The 21,867-nt window shown below is 43.0% G+C and overlaps 1 protein-coding gene and 2 long non-coding RNA genes across 7 annotated transcripts in view; 2 read left to right on the top strand and 1 right to left on the bottom strand.

Moving 5' to 3' along the window:
• Window positions 1-388, top strand: part of LOC113475281 — a 1,070-nt gene extending 682 nt beyond the window's left edge. The window contains exon 2 of the long non-coding RNA XR_003397032.1: window positions 204-388. This is a non-coding gene — a long non-coding RNA (uncharacterized LOC113475281). The remainder of the gene's footprint in view (window positions 1-203) is intronic.
• The window catches only part of LOC100179396 (G-protein coupled receptor 98-like), a 31,711-nt gene continuing 9,997 nt past the window's right edge, over window positions 154-21,867 (bottom strand). Inside the window, exons 32-72 of one of the 5 annotated variants that reach the window (XM_026839265.1) lie at window positions 21,528-21,865; window positions 21,217-21,410; window positions 21,014-21,155; window positions 20,656-20,822; window positions 20,280-20,472; window positions 19,904-20,056; window positions 19,621-19,788; window positions 19,264-19,428; window positions 18,920-19,087; window positions 18,195-18,236; window positions 17,654-17,827; window positions 17,199-17,363; window positions 16,813-16,953; window positions 16,264-16,464; window positions 15,863-16,066; window positions 15,458-15,595; window positions 15,137-15,255; window positions 14,629-14,971; window positions 14,153-14,362; window positions 13,686-13,855; window positions 13,338-13,509; window positions 13,038-13,236; window positions 12,576-12,712; window positions 12,230-12,274; window positions 11,746-11,897; window positions 11,411-11,511; window positions 11,025-11,200; window positions 10,617-10,856; window positions 10,128-10,463; window positions 9,876-10,043; window positions 9,514-9,681; window positions 9,069-9,229; window positions 8,598-8,718; window positions 8,279-8,450; window positions 7,920-8,134; window positions 7,461-7,586; window positions 7,087-7,242; window positions 6,705-6,877; window positions 5,983-6,166; window positions 641-741; window positions 154-378 (exon numbers count right to left, since the gene is read on the bottom strand). In XM_026839265.1, coding sequence (XP_026695066.1) covers window positions 169-378; window positions 641-741; window positions 5,983-6,166; window positions 6,705-6,877; window positions 7,087-7,242; window positions 7,461-7,586; window positions 7,920-8,134; window positions 8,279-8,450; window positions 8,598-8,718; window positions 9,069-9,229; window positions 9,514-9,681; window positions 9,876-10,043; window positions 10,128-10,463; window positions 10,617-10,856; window positions 11,025-11,200; window positions 11,411-11,511; window positions 11,746-11,897; window positions 12,230-12,274; window positions 12,576-12,712; window positions 13,038-13,236; window positions 13,338-13,509; window positions 13,686-13,855; window positions 14,153-14,362; window positions 14,629-14,971; window positions 15,137-15,255; window positions 15,458-15,595; window positions 15,863-16,066; window positions 16,264-16,464; window positions 16,813-16,953; window positions 17,199-17,363; window positions 17,654-17,827; window positions 18,195-18,236; window positions 18,920-19,087; window positions 19,264-19,428; window positions 19,621-19,788; window positions 19,904-20,056; window positions 20,280-20,472; window positions 20,656-20,822; window positions 21,014-21,155; window positions 21,217-21,410; window positions 21,528-21,865 — 7,108 coding nt within the window. In that variant the 3' untranslated portion in view covers window positions 154-168. Of the gene's footprint in view, window positions 379-640; window positions 742-4,562; window positions 5,307-5,372; window positions 5,930-5,982; window positions 6,167-6,704; window positions 6,878-7,086; window positions 7,243-7,460; window positions 7,587-7,919; window positions 8,135-8,278; window positions 8,451-8,597; window positions 8,719-9,068; window positions 9,230-9,513; window positions 9,682-9,875; window positions 10,044-10,127; window positions 10,464-10,616; window positions 10,857-11,024; window positions 11,201-11,410; window positions 11,512-11,745; window positions 11,898-12,229; window positions 12,275-12,575; window positions 12,713-13,037; window positions 13,237-13,337; window positions 13,510-13,685; window positions 13,856-14,152; window positions 14,363-14,628; window positions 14,972-15,136; window positions 15,256-15,457; window positions 15,596-15,862; window positions 16,067-16,263; window positions 16,465-16,812; window positions 16,954-17,198; window positions 17,364-17,653; window positions 17,828-18,194; window positions 18,237-18,919; window positions 19,088-19,263; window positions 19,429-19,620; window positions 19,789-19,903; window positions 20,057-20,279; window positions 20,473-20,655; window positions 20,823-21,013; window positions 21,156-21,216; window positions 21,411-21,527; window positions 21,866-21,867 lie in introns of those variants that run through there. The other 4 variants (XM_018816335.2, XR_003397029.1, XM_018816337.2 and 1 more) reach the window with 4 other exon arrangements.
• LOC113475280 lies at window positions 16,356-18,188 on the top strand. The gene is made up of 3 exons (XR_003397031.1): window positions 16,356-16,473; window positions 17,684-17,870; window positions 18,027-18,188. It is a non-coding gene; the product is annotated as an uncharacterized LOC113475280 (long non-coding RNA).

Genomic DNA, 21,867 nt, shown 5'->3' with positions numbered 1-21,867 from the left:
GATTACCATTATTTACTAGCCCATCATAATAAGTTTCACCAACTTTCTAATAAGTTAAAATAACCCAACCAACCCTTCTTAGTTGTTTAAATGACATATTTTATTTACTTTCATATCAAGTTGAATAGGCCACATTAACCATAACCATATAAGTAAACACCATAACTATTATAAATAGCATCTACAGCCTCCACCTTTTCCAGGTGTTTTGAACCCGATGACCTCCGTCGAAACTTGTTGTCCGTCCTCCCCCATCGCTGATACAACTACCACGTACGCTGACTCAGGGGTCAAGTCGTCTATCGCGATCGAGTGGTCACTAGAGGGCAAGGTGTGACGGTGAGGCTCGGCGTTTGCTCCAACGCGGTTGTACGCCACCTAATGGAAGGTAATTTGATGTCTATGTTATCGTTGTTTTTCGATGTTTATTCTACATAGGTGAAGGCGAGGACTTTGGCCAGATTGTGATAACATAATACTCCATTATTCGCCCCATATGTTACATTTAGGAATGCTCCGAACTTAGCAGTTATTTTTTTTAAATATTTACTTTCTTGACAGAGTTACGTAGGATGAAAAATATGAAGTAAAATTTGTTTATGATATATTTATGTTACGATTATGACATCACAATACCCACCATATACTCGTGCACTGGTGCCTCTTGTGGTGACCATGTGACCACCATAGAGGTCGGCCCCGTTACGTCAACTTTCGGGTCTTTTGGCGCCACCAAGTGTGCTGTAATATAAGATGTTTATGTTTTATAACACCAGTTGTAGAATAGATCGTTTGGTATTTATGACGACCTGTATATGTCGTCGAAACATCGGTTCGCAAATGGCGTGTTAAAAGTTAGCTTTGTTCATCAACTTTTAGTTTTATCGCGAATTTGCTCAGTGTTCGTTTTAAATAAGAGACTTACGATGCCATTTGAGGCCAAATATTCCTGTTACGGCAAACTATTTGTAAGACATGGTTTGTTTGTTGCGTATTTCATAGAAATTAATCCTGAATGTTATTTCTATGTTCGTTTTTGTGTAGTTTAAGTTTGTTATAAGATGTCTATGTTATGTTCGAAGTTATTCAAGCGTGAAGCTCGTCTTTCACGGTTCGCTAAGTTTTTTTGTAGTTTTTCGCCGCGTTTTTATCGATTGTTTCGCAACAAAGGTAGTTGATGACATCATAGACCTGTTAAAACAATTGTTAGTATTGTTACGGAACAATGAACCCCATTATGACATCACCTTCATCATTTTTACATTGGATCGTAACCATTGTCTCGTAACGACCGACTGTTGCATCACAATCGGGCATCCCGAGCTCAACAATAAAACTTCTGTCTTTCATTATAACATCATCACGACGTAACAATGGCACCGATATCCAAGCCTCTGATTGGCCGGGCTCGAATCGAATCCAGCCGTCCGATTCGACGAAATCAACGTCAACCACGGCAGTGTTCTCCCTCGTAAACCAATCAACCGTGACCTGCCCAGTGTTGCCATTCGTACGAACGACCCGAACTTTTGCTTCCTGGTCAACACTGGACACAAACTCAAACTTATCGCTCGGAAACCCGATTTCCCCCGGACCTTCTTCTAACTCTGTGGAACAACGGGTTAATAATGGTCGTTATGACATCACAATGGTTATTATGACATCACAATGGTTATTGGTTATTATGACATCACAACCCACCTATACGTTCAACATATTCACGAATCTCAACGACGGACGTTTGTTTGAAAACTGCTGACGAACGATGACGCGACGCTGTGATAGGGGATTTGGGCGACTTAGGGATTTTAAGAAATGACTCATCAGAAGATGAGGAAGACGATTTTGATCGTTTCTTCTTTATGGAGGATTTACCATCATCTGAATCGGAACTTGATGTTGAGGAGCTTGATCCAACTTTCTCAGGGGGTGGAGATAATTTCTTCTTTTTCTTGAAAGATTGAACGTCATATTCGGATTCCGAGCTCGATTTTGATGAACTTAATGAGGATGATGAAGTAGAAGACGAACTTTTCTTCCTCTTTTTGCTCTTTGTCTTTCCTGAGGATCCAACATTCTTAGAATCTGATTCTGAACTTGAAGAAGACGATGGTCCATCTTCTCCCATGGGATCAGGTTTAATAATAACCTCTGTTTCATACACCCCCACCTCCACCCCACCAACAGTACCCCCCAACTCCAGCGTAAACGAGCTCACCCCCTTATAATGCTTTCCAGGGATCAACTCAACCCTTATCACCCCCGTTGTTTCCCCATCCTTAAACAACAACTCCCCCTCCTTCTCAACAAAGTGTCTTCCGGACACAGCCGTATTATCCCGGGTGAAGTAATCTACCCCCACGTCACCCCCACACCCGTAAGTCCTCCGAACCGGGACCTCGATCGTCACATCCGTTCCCTTCTTCCCCAACTTCCTCAATGAGAACGAGATCTTCGCCTCCTCGAACCCAACAACTCCTGGGTCCTCCGGATCAACATCCGCTTCCAACCGAACCTCGGTCTCATAAACCCCCCCAACCTCCGCCCCTCCCCCCGTCGCCCCCAACTCCATCACAAACGTAACATCCTCCGCAAGCTTAACATCCGGGATCAAATCCACGACGACGTCTTTTCTTTCCTCCCCATCTTTGAAGTTCAAGGTGCTCGCTTGCTCCTTGTAGTGGCAGCCGGCAATCGCCGTGTTATCCCTCGTAAAATAATCGACTGTGACATCACAACCAGTTCCATTGTTTCGCAATACAGGAATAATCACCCCCTTTGTGACATCATAAGGAAAATTGAAAGTCGGTGATTTGAACTCGATTGTTCCCGGAGGGTTGGGGGCAAGATGGCTCACTGCTTTGGCGTCCTCGTCTTTATCTCCAGGGATTGTTTCTGGAGAATCAGGGGCAAGTTGGCTCGGGGCAACTTGGGATGGGGCAGGTTGGGACGGGGGAAGATGGACCACCACTTCCTCATCTCCATCTTGATTCTCAAACTTGATCCCAAAGTCCATAGGATGCTCCCGGTTCCTTTTCATTATTTCAACATCCACTGATCCCTGTGTTTCCCCCCTCGGGATGTGGATGATGTCATCACTGATGATGTAATCGACTCCTTCCACGGCCGAACCATCCACCCTTTTAATCGGGACTATGACATCACAATTAACATTATCACTTATCCTTTGTACTGGGATTGTGATGATGACATCATCACCTGATGACATCATCGCTGATGACACGTTAACTTCATCTAACGAGGGTCGAACGTTACGTTGTGGATGATCCATTGTCGCAACTAGTATGACATCATAATCAACAATATTATCGCCGTTCTTTACTCGAATTTTAAAATCCAAATCCTCGTCGTGATCGGTGGCCACTAGAGGGATTTCGATGAGTGTGCCATCTTCCCCCTCACGCAGGGTCACGACCCCGTCCACCCCCACGTAATCGACACCAGGTTTAGCGGTCCCCCCCAAAGATTCGTACGCCATTGTGACATCACCATCGCCACCAACTCGTTGAACTGGAACTTTGGCTATGACATCATTTCCTGTGAAACGGAGGTCATCGGGGAGGATCAGCTTCGGGGCAAGATGGTCCAGTTGATTTGGGGGAAGATGGATCGGGATGGTTTCATCGTCAAGATCGAAGTAAAACATCTTTTTCTCCTCATGTCCGGATGCGAGGATCGGGATCTTAATCTTCCCAACATCATCTTGATCCTCGAGGATCAAAACATCTTCCTCGTCCATATAATCTACACCGGGGGTAGCCGTCTTACCCCTGGTTCGGTACGGGACCTCCAACTTCCCCCCCACCCCCTCGGCCCTCCGCACATCCATTGTTACGACACCCGTGTCATAATCAACTATGATATCATCAACGACAACTTGAGCAATCGTGGGCAACAACACGACATCAACCGACGGGGACTTGACCCCCGCACCCTCTACATCTTGAACTCCAACCCTGAACCTCCTTTCCTCCGGATGTTTCCTGTGTATAAGCGGGACGACCACGTCAACCTCATCTTCCCGATCCTTCATCTCCACAACTCGATCCAACTCCGTGTAATCAACTCCCCCCTCGGCTGTCAATGGTGATGTCATAACCCTCATTATGACATCACCACCAACTCCATTCACTCGACGAATGGGGATTATGACATCATTGACTTTCTTTGTGTCCACTTCTATGACATCACTATCACCTATTATGACATCACCACTCGGTTCGTTGTCTGTTGGTAGCAACACGATTTCCACTGACTTTGTGACATCATCACTGGTGACATCATCGTCTTTGTTTATGACATCATCTTTGTTTGTGACATCATCACTCATGACATCATCATGGAAATCCACATAGAACCCCCTCGTACCCCGATACACCCCCTCCAACAGTGGTACCCTCACTTCACCCATGTTCACCCCATCCCCCAATACCAACCCCCCACTACACCCCACATAGTGGGTCCCGGCCATGGCGCTGCCATCTCGTGTACGATACTTCACAGGGAGTTCCCCACGAACCCCCCCGACCCTCGGAACCGGGATCGAAACATATTTATCCACGTTTGCGTTCGCTTCAACAACTTGTGACCCCTCAAACCCCACGCTACCCGTAGGTTTCGGTTTCTTCACCACAAACTTCACAACGTCGCCCCCTGCTTTCATCCCAACACCAGGGTTACTGGGAAAAGTTGTAAAGTAACGTCGACGTCTTTATCCGGCCACGCACCCCCTTTAGCGGGTATCGAACCCACAACCCTTGACTCCCCGTGCGACATTCGTATATCTCCACTTTCCACAAACAATTCCTCCCCTCCCAATATTTCATATTGTAAATAGCACCCTCCAGTGGTGGATTCCTCACGTACAACTTCATATCCAATCCCACTTGTCGGCCAGTCAACATCATCGATGGGTGAAAACCCCACAATCCCTAGGTTCGGCAACATCGTCATGGTTACGACCCCACAACCTTCCTTGATCTTTACACCAGGTGTTGTGGTGTATATTATGACATCATAAACCACATTATGGCGCGGCCCATGCTCACAATCCTTCATCTTGATACCGAACGCAACCTCATCCTCTCCATGAGTCATCCTCACTTCACCCGATGTATCCACCACGTATTCGCCCACCTCCCCACCAATGTCATTCACCTTCCACTTCAAATAAACCGGACCATGCGTCCCATCTTGCCTCTCAACCTTAAACTCGATTATCCCGTCATCAATCGGCCACTTTGTGACATCACAATCACTCTTTATTGAGATGGTTCCACGCTCAGCTGAAAAAGAAATAAAATTAAAAATAATTCCACGACAATAACAACAAACCATGCTTTTAGTTTTACCTCAAGTTTTCGTTCCATGCGGTTACTCTCTAGCGACGTGCAGTGGTCGAGAAGAAGAAGTGTTGTTATGATGTCACAGTTGAAACGGTTATGATGTCACAATCGAAAGTTTAGCGATATTTTCGGTTATTTTTGATCGCTTGTTATTTTTTGTTTATTTGTTATTTTGTGCGGAAGTTTTTGTTTTAGTTTTGTTAGTTGTTGTTTACCAGGCATGAGTGTCAGGTGACACGTTCGTTTGTCGGGGTCGATGGTCGCGCCACGATTCGCTTCAGTGAGCTCGATATTGACGACAATCGGGTCACATGACCTTTCCAGCCAATCAGGGTTGAGCAATATCGCGACGGTTGCCGCGTTATCGCCGTCACAAAACGTGACAACCCCCGACCGCGATTCACTCGACACCACGCCGTGTGGCTCTAGTGCCACCCAACTGGCGGTCACATGACCCTCAGTGCCGTTGCCACGCACCAGTGGCACCACAGCCACGGCACCGGTCACGTCGTCCACGTAACCCTTCGTGATCGCCGATGTTTCGAACCCAATTACCCCGTACGCTGTTGTGCATTTCATTGATAGGATGGGGTCACGTTTACCCATATTTACTCACCCCTATCGTCGAGTAACGAACACCTCATCTGTGCCAACCTCTTCTTACGGTTGGGATCGCTTATATTTATCCAAAAGAAAGATTTCTTCTTGGGTGGAACTTGCTGCAGTGGGATTCGAACCTCGGACCCCTCGCTTCCATCGGGGAAAGTTATGGATCCTGACGCAAAGTCTCGTGCCCGGCCCTGTGTTGATCATAATAATCAGTGTGATATGCACTAACTATCACCCACAAAGTTACATGGGTGGTAACTTGTAAGCGGGCACGATTATAAACACTATCTAAGCAAGCACTTGTTTGGCACTGTAATTTTTACCTAAAACAATTTTAATGCTTAAACCCTGTTGTTAGGTGTCTATACATCAATTAACAATATTCATTTCAACAGAAAACATACGTTGAACATTCTCCTGTATAAGAAGCGATTTAAATTATCAAGTCCTTATAACACGGGTGTTTATGAAACAAGTTTTATAGAAACATCGGGTAAGTTATGTGCAAAATATTAGATGTGAATATATGCATAAAGTAATGTATTGGCGTAAGCATGTCACTTCAACTTTAACACAAGCTTGGCACAAAATGTATTCAGCCCAAGTTTTAATGTAAACCAGCTTTTTAAAAACAAAGTATCAAATATTTTAAAACAGAGGTGACATCATATATTTAGCTTCCCAGTTTAATCATAATACCCACTGTGACATCATAATCACCACTATTACCTCGGAATCGGACTCGGAATCTGAATTCACGTTATCCTCGTGTCGTTTGCACCATCTCGCGTTCCAGTTCAAAGTCGCGTAACCTCGCGTGAAGTGTCGCTTTAGGGGAATCACCGCAACTTTGTCGCTCGCTTTGAACGAGTAAAACTTTTCGCTGAATTCAACTTTCAACTCTGGGTGGATCAATTAATTAAACAATTAGTTAAAAGCTTTTTTTGAATAACCTTGTTACTGATTTTTTAATTAATTTGTAAAAAATGTTGGGATAAAATTAATGTTTTTGTTTAACAGAACCAAAAAAGTTAATTTTACATTGTGCCTGGTAGTAGAAGTAACAAACTAACTAATTTGATAAAAAATAAATTAGTTTAAATAAACTAACCATCTTGTGTGGTCACATGGGCTGGTTGCGACGGTCGTGCTTCACCGACCTCGTTAAACGGGTAAACTATGATGTCATAATCGGTCGATGGTTTAAGCCCCGTTAGTATCGTGCGTCGCTCGTCGGGCCCGACGGTGACCATGAGGTCAGGTTCGCCTGCAGGAGGGGAGGGGGTTGAAGGGAGGAGAATTAGCAGCAAAACAACAGTCGTTAAAACACGCTTGAGGTGAAACTACTTGAGTAAAAATATCAAATAAAAACGTGGTCGCTAAATCCAACATACAATAAACTCACAGTGAGTTTTAGTTGATTTAAACAAAGTAATATTTTATTGGAAAAACTTGTATAAAAGTACTTTATGATGTCATAATTACCTTTAGTTTTTGCAACCACCTGGTAGCCGTCCACGGGGCCACCCCCAGCGGGACTTTCCCATGACACAGAACAATCACATGGGGAGACGGATGATGCAAAAGGTTTCCGCGTTCGACCGGGGTAACCTGGGGTTAGGGGGATTATTGGGGGTTGTGGTTATATATGGGTGAGGTCCTAAAGCATAGCACGCCAGAATTTTAACCGACAGTTGCCTCATATCTTTGCCAGGCCTTGGTTGAACCGTTTGTGCAAAACCGTGAGTTTCTTAAAATATCCGCAGAATTATTTCGTAAGAAAATCGCCTGCGAGTATTAAACCTTAAATATCGTGAACTCGCACAAAAAATATTCTCTGCTTAGAAAAAATCCTAAATTGATGACATTCTAATACTAATGATGTCATCGTGACATCATAATGACAATATTATACTGATGATAATATTAATGACATCATAATACCTGTATCGTTAATCACGTTAAGCTCAACATTGGCTAGAGGGCGCTCACGATCGTCGTCACATGGTTGTTTACGCATGAGTAAGCGATAAACCTGTGAAGCATGACGCATGTTCTGCTTGAGCGGGTAATCGACCACCACCGTGTCCTCCCCGGGGTTAAAGGTCACCGACCCTCTAGCAACCTCGTGTGGTGAGTCGGAGTCATCGCTTGATGAACTGGGGAGGAAAAATATTATGAAAAAATTCATAATCATGTAAAATCATCATGTGTTCTAAAATAACTCCCACAAAATATCAGACATTGCTACCATTATATATATGTCACCATGCGAGGGGAATTTACATTATGACATCACAAACCTAGATTGTGACGATGACGTCGAACTGTCGTCGTCACTTTTCCTTCGCATTTCCTTGGTTACCACCCACGTTAATTCTTCATAGAAATCTTTAATATTTCGTTTTAAGGTGAAGTGCGCCACCTTCTGGCTCGTCTTCGCTTGCATTGGCGAGTGATACGAGAGGCGGAGTTCTGATAAATAATAGAAACATAAAAGTATAAAAAAATACAAAAATAGCAGAAAAAATATAAAAAAATTTAAAAAACATAAAAATAAGATAAAGTATAAAATAAATATTTAAATATTAAATAAAGTAACACCAACAATAACGACATTACCAGGTTGTGTTTCCACCATAGTCGTATCACTTGGGGGGCCATCACCCACCCCGTTCAATGCTCGTACATTAACTTGGTAGGGGGTGGATGGTTGTAAGCCTTCAAGTTGCGTGGAGTAAACCTGGAATATTGGGTTGGAACGTTATATGTTTAGTCCTGGAAGATATATTATCATTGTGCTGTTGTACGTGTGATTATATCTGTGGTGGGGTATCAGGTTATTGAATCTATGTTATTATTATTTCATGTCCAGGTGTAACAAGTAATCTTATCGTATATACTTGTATTAGAACAATATCCTGTTATGACATCATGGTATTATATGTTTGCTGCCGGGTTTACCACGAGAAGTGTTCTTGTATAAAAACTTCACCCGTTATTATCAATGCAACCCGTATATGTAAATACATCAACATGTACTTTATATATGTATTCGTCAACGTACATCTGCTGTTATAACAACAAACTCACATCGGCAGGCACGTGTTCTGTTTTCACGGTTCCCGGTCGACTCCAGTACGTTACTTTATACCCGGTAACTGGTGCGCCATCGTGTGGTGGTAACCATGACGTTTTGATCACATGGGGAGCGACGAGGTCCGCGTCAAAGTCCGACACAACACTGGGGGGCGCTGTGGAGACACGAGGTGAATGTAAAATAAAGTTATAAACAGAGATACTACATAATATTATTAATAACTTAATTGGTAATTGAATAGGATAAAAAGTATCAAATAATTAAACAGCGAAGAGAAGGAAATTAGCAGCAAAATGACATTTGGTAAACCAGGCTATGCGTAATAATAATAATCAGGGTAAATGAAAAGGTTATTATTTAGAAAATAAGTATTCTCCTAAAAAATCAATAAAATAAAATTCCCTCATAGTAGTTGAAAAACTCAACCAATTAACTTACTCGCTTCGTTGGTTATTTTGACGCGTGTCATTATGACATCACCAAGTTTGTCGCGACCTTTGACCTCCTGTAGACGAACCAGGAAGTGACGATCGTCACCCGTTGGATCGTTGTTGACCGGGATCCGAATACTTCGTTCCGATTCACCGGGTTTGAACTTTAAACGACCTTTCATGGGATTAATTGATTAATTATAACATTGGGTTGTTGGGGCTTATATTGGGTTCAAACATTGGCCATGAATTAGTTAATTATTCTGTTCTATATGAGTAAGGTTGTTGAAGGAATTGGGGCAACAGTTGGTTTATTCTTTCAACCCCTACGGTGCTTATTTGGGCACAACAATATCAACCCCCACCCACCTCCCTCCCCCTCGTAATGCTTCCCACGCACGGCGTCTTCATCTTCCACAAGCCACGCCACCTCGGCACCAAAGTCGTGGCCCATCTTCCTGACAATTGTCACTTCAGCTTCACCGTCTTCAGCCATGCATGTCGTGTCATGTGATCGCATCTCTACCACGCCCTCGCCTGGTGGTGATGTCATAGTTAATATTGATGATGTCACAACCAACAATGATGACATTACACCCAACATAATGACATCATACTCACCAACATCATGCGTAACTATGACATCACAAGCAGCATTATCTCCAAGCTTAGCGTGAGCGCCCACTGGTGGTTCGAGCACGACTTGAATCTTTTCCTCCCCGTTTTGCAAAGGCAGCGCCGGTAGTTTCACTTCAATCACCGCTTCATCTGAACCATCGGCCATCGTTACTTCATCAACCAAACCAACGTACACGGAGTCGTTGGTCTGCGGCACAACACGCCACGGCACCACCACCCTCCCCGTGGTACGGTGTCTCCTACGAACGATGAGGTCAACTTTCCCGTTGCTCTGTGTCGCCTCCAGTGACCGCTGATCCAACTCAATCAAACCAGAAGCTGGCGATAAATAGAAAGAATAAATGAATTAATTCTAAAAAATAGATAAAATCAAAATCAATTTTACGAATAGTTAGAAAAAATTGAAGAATCACAGGAAATTAAAAGAAAGGTCCAAAAATCATCTCTTCACCATTATAACATCACACTCACCTATATCGTTCTCCACGGTCACTTTACACATTATGACATCACCAAGTATTGTTTCCCGATTCTTCGGTTGACCGATCACGACGTTAAACTCGTCCACTTGGTCGTCACGGGGTGATTGGGGTAACTTAACCTCGATGTGGGAAACCCCCTCACCCCCCTCGAAGGTTTCCAGCCCCGATAATCCATCGTAGGGTGAAGATGGGGTCGTGGACGTCGTTTTCCACGGGACGCGAACTTTACCTGTTGGTTGGGGTTGGTGATCGTATTGTTTGCGAAGATCAAATTAAATAAAAAAACGAAAAGGAAATTGGCGGCAAAACAACAGTCGTTAAAACAAGCTGGGGCTAAAACCATGATAATTTGTGACTGTGTTCGTGATGACATCACCCACGATGACATCACACCTACCATCGATTCTTCCGCTTCTAACAATGGGTATTGTTACAACTTCCTCCGATTGTTTCATCACAATGGATTCCTTCTCGAACCCCACAACAGCCGGTACGACGTCGTTGTCTACGGTTACCTGACACTCGGTGTCACCACTGAGCGAGGCACCCCCAGTAGGATGTCCGAGGATAACGCTGTCGATGGATTGTGACATCATTAAAGGGTTGATTATGACATTAGAAAAACAATTATAAATCACCAAATATATTATGACATCATCAAGTACCTGAGTTTGGGTGAATGTGAATAAAATGGATCGAAAAAAGTAATAACCAGATCTCGGGTTATGACATCATGAAGATGAAACCCATTATGACATCATGAAACACATTATGACATCATACCTGAACGTTTCCGCTCCCTGTTCTTGCGAAACTTCTGGCATTTCTATCTCGATGTGGCTTTCGTCCTCACCATCTCGGAAGGTTTCCTGCCCGTGGAGGTTCTGGTGGGGGGGGGGGTTAAATATGATTAGTATGGGGTTGGCGGTAGCTTGCTATCAACCAAGGTGTGTTGGGGTGGATTCACTGGTTGTATGATCACAGTATATATGCAGTTTGGGTGTTGGGACAATTCTGGCTAAAGGACCTCACCCATACAGAATCGATATAATGGGGCAACTCTGGTCTTTACCTCAACTCACCCCCTTAAACCCCACAAACCCATACACAACCCTTACATAGTAGGGCGATTCCTTGTCCCCAGTTTCCACGCTCCATGGCACCACCAAGCGGCCAGTGTTGCCACCCTTTCTCTCAACTTTAAGGACGATCTTTTTCTCGCTTTGTTTCGCTTCGGCAACACTGTTCGCGAAACCCACTCGACCGTGAACTGTAAACAATGGTGTTAATGATGTCATAGACATAGGCTTCATGTACTAAATGCATAGCCGACATTTTGACCTAAAATGACATCATTAGTCTCTCATTCAACAAAATTCTATTTAATTAAAAAAATAATGTGGTCAAATATATCTGTTATAGTAAACTATTTGTCGGACCTGATTTTTGCCAAGTATGTTATTTGGTTACGAGAATCGTCCAACTTCATTAGCATTAGATCAGGACCGGATTCACGGAATTGATCATAAATAATATAGACATAATAAAAATTATTTCTAGCGATGTAATACCACACCATGCCCACACGATGGCGCTACATACCTGGTGGCGACGATTGTTGTTGGATCTGCATTACTTTCGTCATTTCTGCCAAAACATGCAACATGCTTGTGGTAACAACAAAACACAATGTGATGTAAAACACAACAACAACTTATTGTGGGGGTGATTGTAACTTACGAGTTGTCACAACACGGTGCTCTGTTCCATGCACCTCGTGCCCGACCACTGGGTTGGAGCAATTGCCGTGAAGTGTCTTGCCCGAGGACACTTACGCACACAATGGTAGCAGCGTCGAGCTTTGAACCAAAACCTTTTTCACACAATGTAACAAACCACTCCATTGTGACATCACACACTCGTGACACACATTATGACATCACAATACCTTGTACATGATCAATCATGACGCGTGCCACGCCCCTTGACCCCACTTTGACCCCGCCTTTAGTGGTTGTTATAGCAACGTTGAAATACATCACATCACCCGATGGATCGTTAACAATGGGGATTGTTATTTCCTCTCTGTGTCATAATGACCATTGTTATGTCATCAAACATGGTTATGACATCATATAATATAGTTTGATATTTATTTCTTCGAATAAGATAGCGAACATCAAATTAATAATGAAGGGGAGGACTTGGCAGCAAAACAACAGTCGTTAAAACTCGAAGAATAATATTTTCTGTTATTTAAGATTATTCCATATATTTCCATACAAGGATTATAAGGGTTGAAAACAGCAACAAAACAATAGTTGTTTTTGAAATATTTTTGCACAAAAGTTTCATAAAGGCTTTATTTGGTAGGAATGAAATTCAACTTTAATTAAATATTATGACTCACTGTTGCCCTCCAGCGGGGAAGTTAAGCGTTCCTTTATTCGCACGATAATGTTTTCCCCTCAATGCTGTGTCATCCGTTGCTTCCCATGTGACTTGACACGGGTGAGTGCACATCCCCGTTCGTACAACGGGTATTATGACATCACCATCCGTACCAAACGCTTCAATCTCGGGTTTCTCGAAGTTGACAATCCCACCATCTGTGAATAACATCGGTTATTCATCAATAAAGTTACATACGAGGACTTAGCAGGAAACAAGCAGCAAGTCGCCAACATTTTTATACCCCCCCCCCACTAACCGATATCATTCTCGATGTTCACCCTTGTAGTGGTAACTTCACCCAGAGCGACCCCTCCCCCCGATGTTGGGGTGAGTAATGTAACATCAACGCTGGTAATCTCGTCGTCCTGTGGGGTTGGGGTTAATGGGATTTCTATGCTCTTCTCCGTTTCACCGTCCGCAAACGACAACTGGAGGAATGAAAATATGGAAGTTGAAATGAAAGTTATTTGGCAACACTGGAAAACGTCAATGAAAAAAAAGAAGTAAAACAACAGAAAGGGGAAGTGGAAACATTGGTTTAAACAGTCGTGGAACCTAACAAACAACAATGACATCATAATGACATCATCATGACATCACTCACCGTTCCTTGCAGGTCATCGTATCCATCAGAGCGCGACGTCACATGATCAACGTACCACGGTAATGTTACGGAACCCTTACTCCCGTTCCTCCTCACAACGATAACTTCCAGTGTTTGTTGGGTTTGTTTTACTGATTGTTGTCGACTCGCCATCTCGAAGCTACCCGCACCTGTGTGTGGAGGGGGGGTTGGTTATCCTTGTGTGGTAAACCACTACCCATCTAATTACAAACGCCCTGACTGCTGGTGTGATACCATCATGTTATAATGGGCGTAAGGACAATGGTAGCAGAGGCGAGCCTTGAACCCATGAACTGTACCTCAACCAAATATCTCATCACCATACCATAACCACCTGGACTGGGCCTTGAACTCACAACCTCTAGCAATCGATGGCACCAACGAGATACATTCGCCCATGATAGTAGCGAGCCTTGAACCCACAACCCACAATAGGAATACTTTACCTGCTACATTGTTGATCTTTATCGTAGCCATCTGGTTGGCCCCAAGCTCCGCCGGCCCCATCACCTCACCCAGGTGAATCGTCATGGTAACGCAGCCCCCGTGCACGTCGTTCATGATCGGCACGAGGACGTCCGTCTTATTCTCACATGCATCGAAGCTTAACGTGCCTTCACCACCGATATAATTGACGCAATCCACTGCACTGCCATCTGTAAGATGTTTATATTAATATGTGAGGTTCATTCTGTTATGTATGGATGAGGTGCATGCCGGGTCCCGGGGTTCTACAACCCATTAGTGACCACAGGGTTGGAGCAATTACCATCAAGTGTCTTGCCCAATGACACATACGCCAACAATGGGAGCAACACTAAGCTTTGAACCCGGTACCTTTGGTTACGATTCAAGTGCCACCCACTTGGTTGGCCCATCCCCCCAAACATGTTATAATACAACCATAGCAACCCCCACTCACCCTTTGTATAATAATCCACGGCCACCGGCCTCCCCTTGGGTCCGTCCCTCAGCACGGGAACCAACAAAGTATCGACGTCGCCCCGTACTTCGTACACCGGCTTCGTAAACGAGATCTCACACTTGAGGTCGTTAGAGAGCGACATCTCGGCTTTGAACGGATCCTCAAGCTCTGCCCTGCCACCTGGTGGAAGGAGGATGAAGATGAATTCTTCCCGATCCTCGTCGGTGTCCTCGGGGAGAGGTATTGTGACATCACATGTGGTTTGTCCGTCGCTGAAATCCGCTGAACCATGAAGGTCGTGTAACGAAGATGGGGGAGCCCCTTCTTGGAGGGGAAGTACCTAATATGATAACATGTTAGCACTGTGTCCAGTGGTCACGAAAAGTCAAAAAAATATTGAAAAAGCAAGAGGCAACAAATGCAGCGAATGTGAAGGATGAATGTCTTAAATAAATTTTTTTAATCAAAAAAATTCTAAAATTAAGTTATCACATTGGGTACTTACCCTCCAAGGAATAGACACGCCCCCTTTCACGCCCCCACTTCTCACAATTCGTATTTTCTCTCTTAAACTGCTCTGCTTGAAGTTGTAAAACTTTTTCTCCACCGAAAAGTTGCCGGGAACTAAAACAAGGGGTTGTTATGTTATGTGGTGTTTTAGCAGCAAAACAACAGTCGTTAAAACACGCTAGGGGTAAAAACTATTCAAGTAAAAATGTCAAATAAAAACGTGGCCGCTAACATACAATAAACTCACAGTGAGTTGTAGTTAATTAAAGTTGGTCTAAAGAAAATAATTAAACAGTAAATATTAAAGGGATCTCACTTATATCGTTGTTGACCACTACCGTACACATGGGTGATTCCCCTAATGTGGCCCTCCCGGACGTCGGTTGTTCAAGTTCCAACATGAACGCATCACTTCCTGTTGCTTGGACTTGTGGGGGAAGTTTGATCGCGATATCTGTGATGTCATTAGTGATGATGTCATTAAAAGTAACCTATCTATCTTACAGTAGCAGCAACGTGAAGCCCTAACCACTACCATTGTGATATCATCATACTAAAGCACACATACACCCCCAATAGGCAGCAACGAGCTCTAAACCCTAGCCTATTGGTTAGAAGGGGTTCTAACCATTGTGCGGTGGCACCAAATAATAATAGTACCATCACACCGCAACACCACAATGTATACATATATGTGGCGATACCAAACCAATCCCCCCACCTTTTTGATCCTCCCCGTCCTCGAACACGATCGTTCCCGTCAACGTCTCGTATCGTGACTTGTGTTTCCCCGGGCAACCTCGTGATTGCCATGACAACGTGACAAGCCCCGTGGAATCGTTCGTGCGCTCAACTGGAACCAACACTGTTCCGCTTGATTGGTCGCACGTGACACGAGGTTGCGGGAACGAGATTTGCGCGGGGACTAAAACATAGAAATATAATGTTATAAAAAGTAACAAACGCAAATCACGCATAAAGGATAAAAGATATATTTTGTCTCAAATGTAGAATCCTGTTAAAACAAACCGAATAATATTCGTTGAACTTAAAAGAATTTATCATTATTCATTATTATATTATATTACCGTATACATTTTATATTTATATTATAATACTCACCAATATCATTCAACAGAACAACGTGCGCTTCATGCACGCTTAGTGTAGCGCCACCTGCTGGCTCGGACAAACAGATCTTAAACGAGACTTGATCCTCGTTAAAACAACCAACTCTTCGCGGCATCTTTACAACGATTCGTTTCAAAACTTCACCGTCGTTGTAGATGAGGTTTCCATCGCAAGGGAGGTAGTGAGATCCTCCTGTAAAAGGTGGGGGTAATATTATTATTAAGTTTTACTTTTACAAAATATCCAGGTAAAATTTTAATTGTTGGTATATGATGTTGCTGCCAGGTGTGTTATAAGTTTCGAAGAGAAAACTTTCAGTTTGGGGTGAAGCTTTCTAAATATTTTACAGTTTATACACAATGCATGGTAGTGGAAGCAACAGAATAAATATTAATATAATTATTATAATAAGTCTTGGGTTCTACAACCAGCCATACATTGGGTGTAGGCTACAGCTGGTTCATGAATATAAAGGATTAATATGAAATCTCGTGGATCCTCCAGTGAGGCACACACAGTGTAGGTTTATAACAAACCCACCGACTGCCGTCCCATCCCTCGTGAACCATGGCACAGCTACCGTCCCGTCTGACCCCGATGTTCGGTGGACCGGAACCACTAGTTGATCGTCGCTGATATTGAAGTCGAAACGGGGGCTTGCGAACCCGATTAACCCCGGGTCTGTGGGGGTTAGGGGTTAAAATGTTATTTATTTTGTATGTTTTCTATTTCTATATATCGTTTATACGTTTTGAAAATAGGAAAACAAATAGAAGGTTAATGGCACTGAATGTTCTTTAAATCCAATAAAAATAACAATTGATAAAATAAATCCAATAAAAATTAAATAACAGTTTGAAAATAAATTGAAATTAAATTAAAATTAAATTAAAAACATTTTTAACGTAAACATTTATTTTCTTTACCTTTGTCCCTTATAACGGTGACAGTGGTGATGGGGACACCTAGTGTAACTCGGTCATGCGTGTCGTGCAACTCAACTTTAAAGTTGGATTCTCTCGTTGGCATTTCACGACATAATATGATTTCTATGTTCGCCTCGTATTCGCCGTCCTCGAATGTAAGGATGCCTGGTTTGGGGGAAACACCCATGTTACCGCTTGTTTGTGTTAAACATTGGCCCGATTATCGTTATATTTAACCACTATCGACCCCACATATATTATGAGCTTTGTTGGGATAGCCAACTCTAAACCCCAAGTCCTTTAGCAAGACCTTCACCCCATTACTCTTTCGACCATGTGACCATGGTGTTTAATTGGTGTATTATTACCAAATAACATGTTACTATATATGTGCCCAGATACCAGATCTCACCCCTGTACAATATACAACCATTAATAATCGATCAAACCCCCACCTGACCCCCAATCTACTTCCTGATTGTTAGATTGCGTAATCTCGTCGACGATGGGGTAAGTCTGCCACTGGAGGGCTACCATCCCATGAGCATCCGACCTCCGTACGGGGATCAACGAGTTACCATCGGATTGTCGGAACATGTGACGCTTACGTACGAACTCGACGATGGTTTCTGTTGGTTGTGATGTCATAGAGGTCAATTGTGATGTCATATGGTAATTCTTTATTAATTATCAATGATATAAAATGTTGGTTGTTGATTAATAACAATCCATCAATGCTGATTAGTTATTGTTAATTATGATGCTCTACGCTAATTAATTGATGGTAATTAGTTGTCAGTTAATTATTTAATTGATTTGCGCATGCAGGTTGTAGCGGAATTATTGGGTTATGATGTCATAAAGCTGATTGTGATGAAAGGTTAGTTATGTTTGTTATGACATCATCATTGATGACATCATCATTAGTAATTATGTGGCATTGTTAATTGACAATCATGATTATGATGTCATAGTGATGATTATGATGTCATATACCTTGCATCGGGGCCGATTGTTGATAAGTTGCCACGGCAACCCCTGTGATAAATAATCAAAATCTTCGTTTACTCTAATTTTACTTTAACAAACAAAGAATTGCTAGGGATTTGAAATACCTGGCGATAAATTAGGGATGCACATTACAGAATTTCGAATCCATGAGATTCGAATCCTTTTGTATTCGAATCTAATTACGGGATTCGGTATTCTATTTAATGACGTCATTACACGTCATCTCATATACTAAATTAACAATTTTTGAAACTTATTAATTTTGAAAAAAAATATTTTTGTGTTTGTGGGACTTTCGAGAGTAAACGTTTCGTAACGTCTTTTCATAGCCTGCTATACGTTTCATGACGCAAAAACTACCCAATAGTACAATTTTTGATCATTTTACAACTCAAGATCCAACAAGGCTGTTATGAAAGAGTCAATAAACTGACTTTTGTGGGTAAATTTTTTTTTTCCTATAAATATAAAAAGATTCGAAATTCTAGATTCGGAATTCTAGATTCGAATTAAAGTATTCTAGGATATCCTAGAATACCTAATTATTCTGTAATGTGCATCCCTACGATAAATATCACATCGTGTTTCAATATTACTTCGTGGATATTTCAATCTTTATATTTTGTCGCCGACAAGCTTATTATAATATGAATAGATGCGCTCTTTACGATAAAAAATTTCGCACACCACTCGGGGGGGTTGTCACTTACTTGGCACGGGCTCGAGGGTGACGGTTGTCGCGGCAACATCGCCAAGTTTGCCACACCCCCTAACATCTGTGAGTCGAATCGTGAAATCGGCGGGCTGGTCATTAGGTGGCGCTAACACAGGGATTTGAATCGACTTCGATTCCTCGTTGGGGTCGAACACGAGGTTTCCTGAGATAGATAAAATATATTTGATTGTTTCAATGGATATCATATATAGTATCATATACTCCAACCCAGTGGTCACTCAGATGTAAAACTTGGGGATTAAAACACATGATACCGTGTATATTGGATTACCAATAAAATGTGGGGTACCAACATGGGTACTTCCCCTAACCACATACCAGCTCCCCCAATGAAATTCCTCCCGTTCACGGCTCCACCATCCGTTGTTTTCCAACCAACATAAGTTGCCTCGCTGATGTCACCACGACGTAACACACGTACCTCTATGACCTCACAACCCTTCAGTGACATCATACTCTTCTCCATTTCAATAATAGGGGCGTCTGTGATGTCATAACCAGTAATTGTTGCAGTAAGGTTAATTGATAAGATCTGTGTTAAACGACTGTTGTTGCCACCCAAGCGAGTATAAAGTGGGAAAAATAACTTTATTCAAACCATAATATGACTAAAAATATAAAATTCATAGAAACAATATATAAACACAGAGACATAACATAGAAACACCATTTTACCTATCTCTCCAATTATCGTAACGTTCGTCCTCGTTTGCGAACCCAACACTGGCCCCTCACTAGATGGCAGTAGCACGATGGCGAAAGCATCGGAGGGAACTCCTTCTAATCCGATCTCGATACTCGAGGTCACCTGACCTTCGTGGAATGTGAGGAACCCTTCGGCACCTGGGGGGGGGGGGTTATATATCGACATAAACAAACGTTTACAGAAATTATGATTTAAACAACTGCCATAAACATTAAACACCATGGTTTGAGTAATACAAAGACCCCAACTCACCAGCGAAGGGCGAGGGGTCATCGAGTGATTCGATTTTCCACGGCAACGCAACTTCACCATCAGTGCCCTCGGATCTTATAACAGGAACCATTCCCAAACCCCCTGTACTACGGAATATATGCGAAGGTTTGCTGAATTCGAACTTTCCAGGATCTGTAGATGGATGGGGGGAGTTATACCTCATGCTCACAATTGTTGTGGTACATATGTGGAGAAAAACTCGATGTCAAGGCCGAACTCTGCCCTAATACCCAGGCCCTCAAACAAGAACCTCACACATATATGGATCATGGTGGAATTACCTCATGCTCGCTGTCAAGGGTTTTTAGTTTATATATATATAACCATACACATAGAACCCACTTTAAATACCCACCTCGATTGCTAATAATAGCGACGACAGCTCGTTCGTTCCTCCCGATAGTCACCCTCCCCCTCGCTCCACGTTGCAACCCAACTTTAGGGTCGGATTCCAATTCCACCGTGAACTCTCTCGCTTCAGGGGATTTACCCATGATAGGAATCTCGACGGACGATTTTGTTTCGCCTGCTTCGAACTCGACCAAACCCTGTATGATGTCATAATAACCATGCATGAATTAAAACAATGAAGAGAAGAAAATTAGCAACAAAATGAAAGTCGCCAAAACACGCTACTGGTAAAAACTGCTTAAGTAAAAATGGTAAATAAAAACGTGTTAAACATAATTTCCGCCTATGACATCACAACCAGGCTCCATGACATCACAAACCTGACAATGTTGATAATCAACTCCTGACTTTGCCGTTCCATCGATTGTCCTCCAAATAACGAGGACTTTATCCTGGAAGCTTCCGGTTCTTAACACCGGTATCTTGACCGTGGTTGAGTTACCGATGACGGGGTAAGCGTCCTTACTGAACTGGACGAAGCTACGTTCTGTGGGGGAGGGGGGGTTAATATTGGTGGATGTTTTCTTTTTTGGTTGTGCGTTGAGATTCAATCATGTTTTGTAAGATATTTATTTAGGTAGAAAAGTAGCAAATATTGGGGTAAGATGGCCCATGTTGGGGTAAGATGGCCCACGTTGGGATAAGATGACCCCCCATAATAATAACCCCCCCCCTCACCTTCATCACTGATAATATAAACCGTTGTCTTCCTCATTCCAGTCCTTGCTCCTCCTCTTATCTTATAAAGTTCGATCTCGAATCTTCGTTCCTCCGCGCCTCCATCTCCTCCAAGGAGGCTGATCTCAATGTTGCCCATTATCTATAGTGATGTCATCAATATTATGACATCATTCATGACATCATCATTATGACATCATCACCTGATTATGGTCAAAGTTCACGACCCCGTGACCCCCGGCGTAATCCTCCCCATCCTTAGCCGACCCATCCACTGTGCGCCACCTAGCGGACACAACACCGTCCATCCCTCCTAACCGATGAACCGGAACAACCACGATTCCATCGCTTTCCTTGAACGAGAACGTTGACTTGGAGAATCCAAGGGTGCCAGCGTCTGAATGAGGGGATAAAATTTAATGTTGAATTGATCGGGAAAATTATTTCCTTCAAAATTTTTTTAATTTTTAATTTAAAAAAAAATCACAGCTACCGATTATGACATCACACTCACCAATATCGTTAACAATGACAACTTCCGTTTGTTTCAAACCAAGTTGCAACTTGTCGTCATGGTGACTCGTCCACTCAGCGCTCACTAGCTCCACCTGGAGGGAGATCTGCGGCACGAAGATATGATGATCCTCGAGATCGATGTGGATGGTTGCGGATGATTGGTCTTCCCCCATCCTCACTTGGCCTCTCCCCCATCCAATATCATCCACATCGTCCTCCTCGGATGATGATGAGATCCTCCGGGATCTTCGGGAAGGTTGCATCTCATCGTTGGTTGGTCCACGAACCTCCCAGTGGATGACGCAACTTCCGTCGGGGGAGGATCGGTGGATGGAATC

Source organism: Ciona intestinalis, unplaced genomic scaffold, assembly GCF_000224145.3.
Source record: "Ciona intestinalis unplaced genomic scaffold, KH HT000180.1, whole genome shotgun sequence".
Classification (NCBI taxonomy): Eukaryota; Metazoa; Chordata; class Ascidiacea; order Phlebobranchia; family Cionidae; genus Ciona; species Ciona intestinalis.
The sequence above is the reverse complement of the archived record's forward strand: the minus strand, read 5'-3'. Positions and strand labels throughout refer to the sequence as shown.